Genomic DNA, 13,475 nt, shown 5'->3' on the forward strand with positions numbered 1-13,475 from the left:
GGGAAGGGGGGCAGGGAGGGGATGGAGCAGCCCCGCGGCGCGTCGCGGTCACGCGTGGCATAAACCACACACACACACACAGATACACGCGCGGAGCCCTCCGCGGCGGGCAGGGGTGCGGCGTGCAGCCCCCCCGGCTGGGGCAGGGCGGCGTGGAAAGGGCTCTTTAAACGCTGCCCACCAGCGGGGAGCGGCAGCGGAGGGGGCCGGCACGGGGCGGCGGAGGGGCCGCCCGGGAGGGCGGGGGGGAGCGGGTCGGGGCGGGGATCTCCGCTCCGCGCTTACGTCTGTCAAGGAGCGGCAGACGCCGCTGCGAGAGATAAAGTAGAAGGCGAGCGGCGGGGCCGGGGGCAGACTCGACAGCCACCGCGATGGGAAGCAGCTCCCCGCAGCAGCGGCAGCGCCAGCCCAGCTAAAGCCTCCGGGGGGGACGGCGGCGGCCCCGGGAGCCCGGCCCGCCGAGGGGCAGCGGGGCAGGCGCAGGCGGCGGCCCCGGCTCCTCTCTCGCAGCAGCCGAGCTCAGCTCGCTTCCACCCGCCCCCCCATCCCGCCTCCCTGCGGCCCCCCCCGACCCTCCGCCTCTCGCTCGCCTTCTGCAGCCGCGCTCGGATTTAGGGATAAAGTGGGAGGAGGAGGGAAAGGGGGGGGGTGGGGGGGGGTCGTCGCTTCCATTTGTTTATCCACGGAGGGGTGAAGTCTCCCGGTGGAAAGCAACCCCGCCGGGGGGCCAGGAGGACGCCGGAGGGAGGGTGGTGGGTGAGTGGCGGCGAGCCCCCAGCAGCGTGGACTTTTGGGGGGGCGCTGGGGGGGCGGCGGAGGAGGGCCGGGGCTGGGGCTGGCCGCCGCGGACCTGGCCGTAGATGACTGCAGAAGCGCAGCAGGCTCTGTCCTCTCAGCCCCCTCCTCCTCCGGTGCAGAGCAGCTACGGCCCCATGTCCTCCGTGGCTGAGAAGCAGCCGCAGAGCTCGGCCATGGACGCCGCCTCCGCGGGGACCGGCGGCGCGGCCGGCAGCGCCCCGGGCAGCGGCGGGGCCCCGGGCAGCGGCGGCCCCAAGGCGAAGAAGACGAACGCGGGGATCCGGCGGCCGGAGAAACCGCCTTATTCCTACATCGCCCTCATCGTCATGGCTATCCAGAGCTCTCCCTCCAAACGCCTGACCCTCAGCGAGATCTACCAGTTCTTGCAGAGCCGCTTCCCTTTCTTCCGAGGCTCCTACCAGGGCTGGAAAAACTCGGTGCGCCACAACCTCTCGCTCAACGAGTGCTTCATCAAGCTGCCCAAGGGCTTGGGACGCCCGGGCAAGGGCCACTACTGGACCATCGACCCGGCCAGCGAGTTCATGTTCGAGGAGGGCTCGTTCCGCCGCCGGCCCCGCGGGTTCCGGAGGAAATGCCAGGCGCTGAAGCCCATGTACAGCATGATGAACGGGCTCAGCTTCAACCACCTCCCCGACAGCTACGGCTTCCAGGGCTCGGCCGGCGGGCTCTCCTGCCCCCCCAACAGCCTCTCCCTCGAAGGGGGCTTGGGGATGATGAACGGGCATTTGTCCAGCAACGTGGAGGGGATGGGCCTGGCGGGACACTCCGTGCCCCACCTGCCCGCCAACGGTGGGCACACCTACATGGGCGGCTGCACCGGCTCCTCGGCCGGGGAATACCCGCACCACGACAGCTCCGTGCCCGCATCCCCGTTGCTCCCCGCCGGCGGCGTGATGGAGCCGCACTCGGTTTACTCCAGCTCGGCCTCAGCGTGGGCGCCCAGCGCCTCGGCGGCCCTCAACACCGGCGCGTCCTACATCAAGCAGCAGCCCCTGTCGCCCTGCAACCCCACGGCCAACCCGCTCTCCTCCAGCCTCTCCACGCACTCCCTCGACCAGCCCTACCTGCACCAGAACAGCCACAACACCGCCGACCTCCAAGGTAAGGCGCGGCCACGCGTGGGGCGAATCCGCGACCGTGGCCACGGGGGTCGCCGGGGGCTGCCGGCCCCGCGTGGATCCCGGCAGTGCCGCTGCCAGCCAGGATCCCGCTCCGCGGGAGGTTTTAATGCCATTCCCGAGGGGAAGCTACCTTGCCCTCGCTCCTCCCTCCTTTCCTGGGGGCAGCCGGGCCCGTCGGGGCTCTCCCCGCTGCGGGGCTGGGAACGGCCGGGCCGGGGCTCCGCTCCCCCGGGCCGGGGCTCCGCTCTTCCCGGTGGCTGCTTCACCTCCAGGGCCGCCCCGGGCCTAAGGCCGGTGGGCTCAGGCAGCGGGAGCTGCGGGAAGGAGAGGCCGGGAACGCACCCTTGGGCTCTTCCACCTCCATTGGGAGTTGGAGGATTCCGGAGGGACAAAAGGGGGACATTCCCCATCGGGTGGCCCACCATCCGTGCCATCCCACCCCGTCCCACCCCATCCCCTTCCCCGCCATCAGCTGTGTTTTTCACACATCTCAGGGCCGTGTTTTCTAGGCCCATCACCTCCCTCCATCTGTTGCCCCCGCTAAAGCCGGCGGCCCGGATCCCCCAAATCCCCCCGCGCCCCACAACTGCGGTTCGGTCCCTGGAGCTGTCAGGGCTGCATTTGCCCCGAATCTTGGAATGGAGATGGTGTTTTGCCGGGAAGAGGCCTCGGGAGAGACGAGCCCAGCGCTGGGTTTCGCTTTGCTGCCCAAATTCCTCAGGGTGCGGTGGGTGTGGGACTCTCGGGACACGGGGCAGCCCCGGAGCCATGGGCGGGTTATGGGGAAGATTTGGGGGTCCCTGCACATCACCCCGGGCCTTCGGCGGAGCGGGATGCGCCTGACAGGAGCGGGTGTGAAGTGGAGAACAAATGGGTCAAAACCACAAAGTGAAGAGGGGGAAAAGCATCAGCTGGGCCGGGCCGGGTTGGAGCGGCAGAGCCCCAAGCCCAGCCGGGCCGGGGCAGCGCCCGCCACGGGCACCCTCCGGCCCCGGGGCAGCGCCCGGAGCTCAGTGCATCCAGGGCCTCTGGAAAACGGAGCTGGGAATCCGCCCCGAGGAGCTACCGGGCCCATGCGCGGCCTTCACCGAAAGGCTCTGATTATCACCCAAACGAGCGGCGGGGAGCGCTCCCGGGCAGGGCGCCCCATCCCCAGCGCACCCCGAATTCCCGAGGTGCTTTTCCATCCCGAGGTGGCGGAAGGAGCGGCAGGAACAGCCCCGCTCCCGGCGGCCTCTGGCCCCCGGCCTCCTCCCCGGTCCCCACCGCCGCTCCCGGCACGAACGGGGCTGCCCCGCTCCGCACCCGGCGGATTTTCCGCACGGGTGAAGGCGATGGGAAAAGCAGCCGGGGCGGAAATAAAATCTAAATATTAGGGGGAAAAAAAAAAAATCCCTAAACCCAACCCAAATCCCTTCTCCTCGCAGTCCCCTTGTGCCGGGCAGGGAAGCTCCGTCGCGGGGGTTTCGCTGCCGCACCTGCCCGCGCCCGCGGAGCCCCCGCAGTGCCCGCGTGTGCCAAAATAGCCCCAGTTCCGCGCTCGCATCGGGGCGTGCGGACGTGTTGGGTTGTTGGGGTTTTTTTTTCAACGCCATCCAGCGTTTTTCTCCCTCCCCCGCGCTCACCCTGCCCTCCTAAATCTCTTTGCGCTGCTGACCATCTCTCCCCCCGTCCCGCAGGCATCCCGCGGTATCACTCGCAGTCTCCGAGCATGTGCGACAGAAAGGAATTCGTCTTCTCTTTCAACGCCATGGCCTCCTCCTCCATGCATTCAGCGGGCAGCGGCTCCTATTACCACCAACAAGTGACATACCAGGACATCAAGCCGTGCGTTATGTGAGCCGGGGCGGAAAAACCCCCTCCTGGGGCCGGCCGGGCCTGAGGCGGGCGCTGAGCATCCCCCAGGACCCTCTCGGTGGCAGGGGGGTGTCCCAGCCTGGCTTTGGGCAGCAGGAACAGACTGGAGCCCCGGGAAGCGGCGGGAGCGCGGAGTGCGGCCCCAGGAATGAGCATCGGCCGCGGGTGCGAGCCCGCAGCGTCTCTGCCTTCTTCTGCTCGGGGAGGGCTTGAGAAGAAAGCAAAAGCAGCCCCCCCGTCCGTCCCGAAAGCCCCGAGTGCGAGTTTGGGGTGAGGCTTTGCCAAATGAGGTTTCGATGCTTCTTTAAAGAAAAATGAAATTATAAACTCAGTTTGGGAATTGGCGGTGAGCGATGCCACCGGCTTGGCTGGGAGGAGCAGAGCCGGATCGGGCTGAGGGGGCTGGAAAAGACCCCGAACTCAAATCCCCTCGGTCCCGTTTCACTTCGAGCCCGGAAAAATACTTTTTAAAAATGGTTTTCCTTTTCTTTTTTTTTTTTTTTCTTTCCTTTTTAATTTTTTTTTTTTTTTTTTTTTGCCGGCAAACACCCAGCGGGCAAAAAAAATCTCTCAGAGGGATTTTTTTGGAACTATTAATTTTGGGGTTTTTTTTGCCTGCATAAAGACTGCAGGATCAGACCCTATGCAGAGAGAACAAGGCACTTTGGAAAGAGACAGCCATGCTCATCCTGTTATTTATTCTACATTTCTTTTTGTTGTTGTTGTTGCTAATAATCGAGACACGAATAGTCTCAGTTGATCAGTATTAAATCGGGGAATCTCTGTTGGCAATATTTGCCATATAGATTTTGGGTTTTTTTAGTTAACCTTTGTAAATTTGAAAGCGACCGTGGTCTCTGTGTAAAGACAATCCTCCATATGCTTTTATAGAAATATATATATAATGAAGGATTATTCCCCTCCTTCCCCTCTCTATTCCCCCCCCCCCCCCCCCCCCGACGTTGTACAGTTCGGTGACACCTATTTTAATTCTTTCTGCACTGTATAAAATTGTGATTATGTGGGTTTGGGGTTTTTTGGGGGGGTTTTTTCGCCTTTTTTTTTTTTTTTTGTGTACGTTTTGTCCCTAAAGAAAAAAAAAATCCCGAAATAAAACCTGTATGTTATTTGTACATGGGCTTCACGATTGTATGAGCAGCAAATAAACGAGCATGCGGTGTAATTAAGCTTAATTAATGAGGAGTCTGTGGCCTCCGCGAGCGCGGAGGGGCCGCGCAGCCCCGGCCCGGCCCTACAAACCCTCGGGCAATAATTCCGGACTCAAACCCGACTTTTTAGGGCTTTTTCACCTTTGCGGAGTCCTGCGTGCCAATTTCCCTGCTGGGAAATATTTCAGTTGCGGATATTGAAAGGCAGAAGGAGGAAAACCGGCCGTGCTTTTTACTTTTATCTTTCTATTATTTGGATTATTCCATTTTTTTTCCCTCTCAAGGAGAAGGCGAAAGGCGCTGTTTGACAGCTCTTTGCCTCTCCCTCGGATTCCAGGCGTGAGGCTGCCGGGATGGAGCCCGCTGCTCCTTTTTCCTCCTCCTCCATCCCGGGAATTTTCCGAGCCCCGCATCCCTGCGGCACCTCCGCGGGCGGGGGAGAGCGCCGGAACTTCCCGCGGGCTTTTCCCCGCTTGAAAAAGAAATTAAAAAGTCATAAAGTTTAGGGAAATTTACCAAAACGAACCCAAATTATTAGGAATTAATAAACAGGAATCAAAATTAAGCAGATAAACTGCACCATCCCCATCGTGCATGCGACAGTGATAAGTCTGCATTTGCAATATCGGTATTTTCCTAAAGAATTTGGGGGGATTTGGGTTAATTCAGGATCCTCCAGGATCCAGGAATTTTCGCTTTAATTCGTGGGCCAATCTGCCTCTATCAATATTCAATATCAACGCACATAAAAAAATAGATGCGGGTGAATTAATCTGATTACGTGGTTGTGGATTTCTGCCTTTATAGAGGAAAATTTAATCACTCCACGCTAATTAGTCCAGCTCCGTGTAATCAGCTTAATTAAAAGCCAAGTTCGCTGTAACAACAAGGGACAAATATGAAATATTATTGTAATTAAGGCAGGCGAGGAAAGGCTTTATTAGAGTTGGGGGAGACTTTTCCAGAGTGGGGTTTTTAATGTTGCTTTGTGGGGGTTTTTTGAGGGGCGTTGTGGGGTTTTGGGGTATTTAAAAAAAATTTTGTTGTTGTTTTGGGGGTTTTTAAATCTCTGTTTAGATCTCTTGAAGCCAGCAGCAATCTTCCCGCAGCATTATTGGTTTTCCCAGTTTTTATGCTTTTCTGGGCTGATCTTTCCCACGTCTCTGCCCATCCCTGCTGGAGGCGAGCGCGTTGTCTCCGTCCTTTTAGGTACAAGCTGAAAACTTGGGTTTTTTTGCTCCTGAAGCACATATCTGCATGAGGCGTGGCTGAGATAATGGTCCAGGGTTAGGAGTTCAGCCTCTGCCAAGTGTTCCTTGAAATCCCACTGTCACTCCTAAGGCTCCTTTTCATCCCTTTGCATTGATTTTGGATCCTCGTTGGCATTTGGTGCTGCTGGAGGCTGGGAAGGGCAGGCAGCACCTTGCAAGGCTCGGGCCCAGCTCGCAGGGGTTCGATATCTGCTCCCCAACAAAGCCTGACGTGATTCATTCTTCTCCCTCCCGTCGCTTTCCAAACCTGGAAAAACAGAGCCGCCGCATTCCGTGGACGCCACATATTCCTCAAGCCAGTGAGCGCAGTCTAAACAGGAGCTCTCCATCCCAGAGCCCTCCATCAGCGAGGAGAGGCCCAAACCCCACAGGCTCCTGCCCCCAGCCCTCCATCTGCAGAAGCCCAACGGGATTTTTCCCAGCATTTTTAGTCCCAGGGGATGGCAAACCCCGAGCTCCGGGAGGAGGTGAGGAGGGAGAAACTCGCTCAGAAATGCTGTGGGAGCTCTGCAAGAGGAGATGAGGCAGGGCTGGCTCAGAAATGGGGGCTTTGCTCACGGAAGGGCCCAGAGCTGGCTGTGCTCAGCTGCTGTGGCTCAGCTCAGCACCGGCTCCCTGCTCCTCATCCCTCACATCCCAATCCGTAGGGGATCCAACTCATTTTCCTGTGGGGTTTTGGCATTTCTCCTTTAGGAAACAGCTTCTCATCGCTGATGCCCTGTGCAGGCCCAGGAGTTTTCTGCAGGGATGAAATGTTGGAGCATGACAAAAACCACGGCCTGGTGTCTCCAGCCGGGTTTGATGCCAGATGTCCCCTCTGGATCAGGGGACGTTGGTGTCCCCAGGCCCTGTGCAAGGCTTCTGGTGGCAAAGCGCTTCCCACTGCTCCTCCCAGGATGTTTCCCCCCATCCTTACAATGCCACCATGGAGCTGGAATTGTGTCTGCCACTGTCACCTGCTCACGAGCTTGTGTTCCCTGGGGTGTTTATGAGGGACACACCATCCCGTGTGCGGGCAGAGCTTGAGGGAGCACGGGATGGTGCAGGGATTCCAAGGAAAGCCTGGAAGAGAGGATATGGTCCTGGGTCCCCTGTGGGGGGAACACACTTTTGGCAGGGTCCATGGGGTGATCTGTGGCCTTTTTTTGGGATGGGGATGGTGGTGAGGGGTCTGTTGGGGAGGAGGGGTTTGGAGGGACCCCGAGTGATTGGAGGATCCCGGGGTGTCTGGAGGATTCCATTTGGAGAGATGCTGGGAGATTTGAGGGATCCTGGGGGATTGGATGATCCTGGAAGACTGGAGGATCCTGCGGGAGAATTGGAGGGATCCTGGAGGGTTTTGGACAATCCCAGGTAGGTTTGAGGGATCCTGGGGGATCTGAAGGATCCTGGGGGGATTGGAGGATCCCGGAGGATTGGAGCAATTATGGGGGTATTGGAGGGATCTCAGGGAGTTTGGATGATCTCGGGAGATGTTGGATGAATCACAGGGTGATTTGAGGGATCCTTGAGGATTTGGAGGATCCCAGTGGGATGCTGGATGATCCCAGGGGGATGTTGGATGGTCCCGGTGGGATGTTGGATGGTCCCAGGGGGATGTTGGATGATCCCGGTAAGATGCTGGATGATCCCAGTGGGATTCGGATGATCCCAGAGGGATGTTGGACGATCCCGGTGGGGTGTTGGACGATCCCGGTGGGATTTGGATGATCCCGGTGGGATTTGGACGATCCCGGTGGGATGTTGGATGATCCCGGTGGAATTTGGATGGTTCCGATGGGATGTTGGATGATCCCGGTGGGATGTTGGACGATCCCGGTGGGATGTTGGACGATCCCGGTGGGATTTGGACGATCCCGGTGGGATTTGGATGATCCCGGTGGGATTTGGACGATCCCGGTGGGATGTTGGACGATCCCGGTGGGGTGTTGGACGATCCCGGTGGGATTTGGACGATCCCGGTGGGATTTGGATGATCCCGGTGGGGGCGGTGCCGTTCCCTTGGCGGCAGCGCCACCTGGCGGCGACGATCGGGCACCGCCGGCCCCGCCCGCGCTCCCCCGGCTTTCCCCAAAATTTGGCTTAAAACCCGACAAGTTCGAGCTGGTTTGAACCCTTTCTCCACCAGGGGGATGATCAAAGCTTGATTTGTTTCTTTAATTAATTATTTTTTTAAAAAAAATCTCTTTTAAAATTTCTTTATTTCGGTTTTATTTTTCCCTTCTGGCATCCCGACCTGTGAGGGGGAACATCCCTTTATCCAGATACATCTTCACATCAGGGGAAACTCCTCTGTGGAGCACTTCTGGATCAGACCTGTTCCGTGCCCAGGTGGGACAGATGGGAATACTTGGCATGGAAAAGCATGGAGTATCCCATGGATACAGACACCTGGCAGAGGATGCTCTCGGATGGGGTTGATCATCCAGATTTGCAGAAAACTGGGTACCTTGGAGACTTGACCAGTGGGAACAACATCTGGAATCTTAAATGGGTGTTTGGAATACCAGGGGATGAGTCTGGCACCACGTTCTTAGCAGGTAAAGGCTCAGATCCATAAGAATAACTGTGTGCCTGATTTCTCCCTGAAAACCGAGAAGTTTGGGATCTCTGGACCTCAGGGGATCCAAACAGTTCTTGTCACTTTTGCAAGGGGACTTCGACTTCTGCAATGCTTTGGGAGGCCACACCTGAACACCTGTTCCCTTTCCAAGCGTATTTCCATGCATAACTCCTGCCTGACACTCAGCAGGAAAAGGCAGCAGGATGCTCCTGGAGGCTTTATCCCTGCAAATAATCTCTGTCACAAGGAGTCATCCTCAGGGATAAAACAGGTGGATGTGCAGCTGGAGGCTGATGTTATTCCCAGAAATAATTATCAGATTGCCTCCACCAGGGAGGACAGGCACGGGGCTCCCTTGTTCTCTTCAGTAACTTTCCCTGTCACAATTCATCTTGCCCAGTAAGGAATTAAAATCAGAATATTAAAATCAGTGCTTGGACTGGATTATCCTGCTGTATCTTTTCCAGTTGAAATGATCCTGTGGCTTTATTATTAATGAAAGACAACAGAAGGAATAAATCTTATTGAGTTTCTGGCTCAATATCCCAGTTCCCATTATCACAGGGTGCCCGGAGAAGCTGTGGCTGCCCCTGGATCCCTGGAAGTGTCCAAGGCCAGGTTGGACATTGGGGCTTGGAGCAGCCTGGGATAGTGGAAGGTGTCCCTGCCCTTGGCAGGGGGTGGGACAAGAGGAGCTTTGAGGTCCCTTCCAACCCAAACCATTCCACGACTCTGTGATCAGAGGTGGCTCTGATCCATCAAACTCCTAATAAATATTCCAACTCCAGTCTTAAAATGAACTAAATTTTTGCAAGGGAGCTGCAGATCCTTTGGAAAAATTCACTGAGGGAGTCACTGTGGCACAAATAGAGATTTCCTTTCCTCAGACACTTCTCCAGGTCCTCTGAGAGATCCCCAGGATCTCTGGAACGAGCAAATGGCAATTCTAGAGGTCAAACCACCTCGGTTTCATCATGGAAAGGGATGTGGGGACACCGGCAGTGCCACTTGGCTCCAGCAGAGTGAACACGAGCCTGAGCACAGACCTTCCTTTATTCAAAGCAGCGGGACTCAAAACTCCTGGAATGGCACAGAAAGTGCAGCTCTGTGGCTCAGCTCAGCTTCAGGCTAATTACTGCAAAAATAAGCAACCACACCTGGGAAAGCAGGATGACACAGCCTGGAAAGTTTTGCAGGGACTTTGGGGTACCAGGAGTTCACTTGGAGCAGAACTTGCTGCAGCAATTGTGTTCCTCTGTGGGGGTGAAGAAAAGCCACTGCAGAGCAGCAGCTCCAGGCACTGCCTACTCCAGAGGGATGGAAATGCCACACACCAGAGCCTGAGCAGTGCAGGTGCCTGGAAACACTCGGAAAACACGATATCCCTCTGGAAAAACAGGAGTATTACTCTTGTCTGAACAATTATTCACTCCAAAATCCGCAGGAGTGGAAGCCATGGGTATGGTAATGCTTCAAAATGTGGCAGCTTTCACCACATGAATGTTTCCCTTCTTTCCCTGCCCTTTTTTTGATCCCATCTAACCGCCCTGTGTGTTTGCTTTATTCCTTAAAGAAAGCTAAAGCTGGATTAGCTCAATGTGTGGGATGGGTGGATCATAACACATTTGTGTGACTTGGAGACCTCTGGAGGTGGCACATTTTGGGAAAGAATTCTGTTTGGTGTCTTGTCTCCCAGCACAGGAGCTGAGGTTTGTCCCTGGAATGTGCTGGGTGCCTTGACGGGAAGTTCTGGAGCAGGAGGACCCATGGGATTAAAGGCTCCCCAGAACCACCACGATGCTCCAGGTATCCACTGGGAGACAAAATTCCTGTTGGGAACGTTGGTACTGTCACACAGAAAAGCCCAACAGGGGCTGGGTTGGGGGTTTTTTGAGAGCTTTTGCTGGGTTTTTGGCCTGTCCTCCTGTTGTTTTCCAAAGTGCTGGGAATCACCAGTTGCCTCCAGTCTATCAGGAGCCATCTCTGCCTTCCCATCTGTAAAACGTGGATGTTCCTGGGGCCGCTGCAGAGATGGACCAGATAGATCCATATCCTGAACTCATTTCTCCCAGGCACTTCAGTGGGATGCCCAGCCCAGAACAATGGCAGGATACACGACCCTAAACATTTCTGCAGGGCTTTGAAAGATGAAAAGCAGTGACTTTGCTACCTATGTCAGAGGAGGGGCAGGGAAACGTTCCATGATGTTTATAGCAGACATCACGGACATTACACATGGAAACATGGGAAATGCTGCCCTTTTCTGGGAGGGAGATAATCTTTAAGAGATGGCAAGGAGGAAATCAAAGCATTTGGTACACAACAGCCTCCCAAGCAGGGGGGTTTGCCCGAGGAACGTGGCCACAGCCACAGATGTTTCCTCCAGAGCCAGAAGTGCTGCGAGGGGCTGTTCCTTCAGAGGAACCGGAACGAGAGAAATCCCTGCACATGCTTTTCCTCCCCCTCCTCGCCCCTGTGGAGAAAAAACACAGCCCCAGTGCTGGATTTTTCAATGGAAACATTCCCCTAAAAGCCATTTGTTTCTCCCTTTGGAGCAGTAGAAGATGATGAAATAAAAAAAGCACACACCAAAAAAAAAAAAAGGCATGACTTGGAGACAGTGTTTAACCATCCCTTTCCTGACATTTTTTATTGGTCTTCACAGATAATGGGATAAACCCTCTGTCCTTTCAGGCTGCTTGTTGGGAGGGGATCAGGGAGATGCTGGAGGGTTGGATGTGGACCTGGAGGTGAGATCCAGGAAAGAGCCTGATGGTGAGAGATTTTCCCCCTCCCCTTTTTCCCTCCCTGGAAACAAACAGTCTCTGACTCTTGTCACTCAGAGCCTACCCAGCAACCCAGCTTGTTTACTGTTGTCTTTGGTGGCTTGAAGCTGTGTGGCCTTGTCCCTGTTCCAGGAAATGCATGGACATGGCTGGCTGAAGGAAAACCCTCACGCCTGTGCAGTTTTGGGGTGGCAGGGAGCCACCTCGGCCTCATTGTTAGCAGATGCCAGTGCTGCCTCACTGCTCTGTGCCACACACCACGCTGTGACTGATGGCCCCCAACAAAAACCCCTCCAAAGTCACCCTGCTCGCCATCATGGAGCTGGTGGAGGCTCTGTTCATCCCATCCTGGCTTCCCTCTGCATTTCTCCCACAAATGAGGGTAGGAAGAAGGGGAGAATGGCCCTGGGAAGGTCACGTCCCTTGTGGAACACCTTGGAGGTCACTGCTGATCCCAAACCCTCCCAGCTCCAGGAGTTCACTCCAGACCAGCACTGAACCCTCAAAAGGAGGGGAGTGCAGCAGCGACAGCTCAACGACAGCATCCCAAATGTTTGTGCCATGAAAGGAGCTGGAAAGAATGTGCCCCACCACATGACAGGCGAGGACATCGGGCTGTGCAGAGAATAGAGAGCCCTCAGCTTTAATTCTTCTGAACAAAGTTGGCTCAGGACAGCGTGTCCCATTGTACTGCTGAACGTTCCTTCTCATCACACAGCTCTGCTGCTGCTGCTGCTGCACCCAAGGCTGTGCTAGGCATCACTTCACTCCCTATTAGAAGCAGTGTAGGGATCTATCAGCAGCATTTCAGACTTTTCTGCAGCATCCAGGCACTGCTTTGCCACTGTTGATGATTTTATCACGAGTCTTAAGCAGTAAAAGCAGGCTAGGATCCACCTGAGGGGAGGCACGTTTTATATCCATGTACACAGGCCACAGCTACAGCAGGTACAGAATGAGGAATTATGACTTGAGTAAATATTCTCCTCTTTAGGCTGTTCATTCAGACAGAAAATTCCCCAGGCTATGGATTTTATGGTTTGATTGTTGGTATCTTGCATAGCCTTGGGCTGGGCCAAAGTAAAACATAAGCAGCCTTCAATTCCTCGAGATTTCTTGAGATCAGAGCCCAAAGGATTCAATAAAATCTCTTGCCTTTCAGAGTTTTGAGGACTTAAAGAAATCCCTCCCAACTTTGCTCTAAGTGATGCCTTCCTGAGCATGCAGAGAGCCTGGAACAATAGATCTGAGAGGGGCAGACTGCCCCATTCACTTTTTCTACACAATCTGCTGCTTCCTCCAGGAGGAACTTGGGTCAGCCCACAAGACACAATCCACATCAGACAGCTGGAGATACCAGAAGGCCGGGCAGGGCTGTGCCCCAGGCACTCTTGTGTTATTTAATTCAACAGCAGTTTGGCCTTCAAATGTCTTTTAGCTGGAGAGGAGCAGCACCAAGAGCCCCATCCCTGCTGCCCTGACTCTCTGAGGTAGAACTGCACTGATTTCAGAGAGTGATTTACTGACTTTGAGATGGCAGCACCTGAGAGACCCTGACATTTATTAATAGCCTGGATCAAAAATACAAGGATCACGGCAGCATTTTTCTAGTCCATTCAAAATGCTAATAATTATTTTTCTTAAATAATTACTTAATTATTTTTCTTCCTCAGTTTAACTACAGCTCATAGAATCATAAAAGTTGGAAAAGAGCTCCAGGATCATCAAATCCAAGGTGTGACCCATCCCCACCTTGTCACCAGTGCAGAGCGCTGTGTGCCACATCCAGTCCTTCCCTGGACACGTCCACCAGCTCCCTGGGCAGCCCCTTCCAATTCCTGACCTCATTTTCCAGGAAGAAATTCTTCCTGGTGTCCAACCTGCTGCCT

The 13,475-nt window shown here is 55.5% G+C and overlaps 1 protein-coding gene across 1 annotated transcript; it reads left to right on the top strand.

Moving 5' to 3' along the window:
• Positions 1-860: 860 nt before the first annotated feature.
• On the top strand, positions 861-4,744 carry FOXF1 (forkhead box F1). Its single transcript, XM_069026789.1, has 2 exons — positions 861-1,920; positions 3,620-4,744. Exons 1-2 carry the CDS (start codon positions 861-863, stop codon positions 3,778-3,780), a joined length of 1,221 nt encoding a protein of 406 aa, XP_068882890.1. The 3' UTR covers positions 3,781-4,744.
• The last annotated feature ends 8,731 nt before the right edge of the window (positions 4,745-13,475 follow it).

Source organism: Aphelocoma coerulescens, chromosome 11, assembly GCF_041296385.1.
Source record: "Aphelocoma coerulescens isolate FSJ_1873_10779 chromosome 11, UR_Acoe_1.0, whole genome shotgun sequence".
Classification (NCBI taxonomy): domain Eukaryota; kingdom Metazoa; phylum Chordata; class Aves; order Passeriformes; family Corvidae; genus Aphelocoma; species Aphelocoma coerulescens.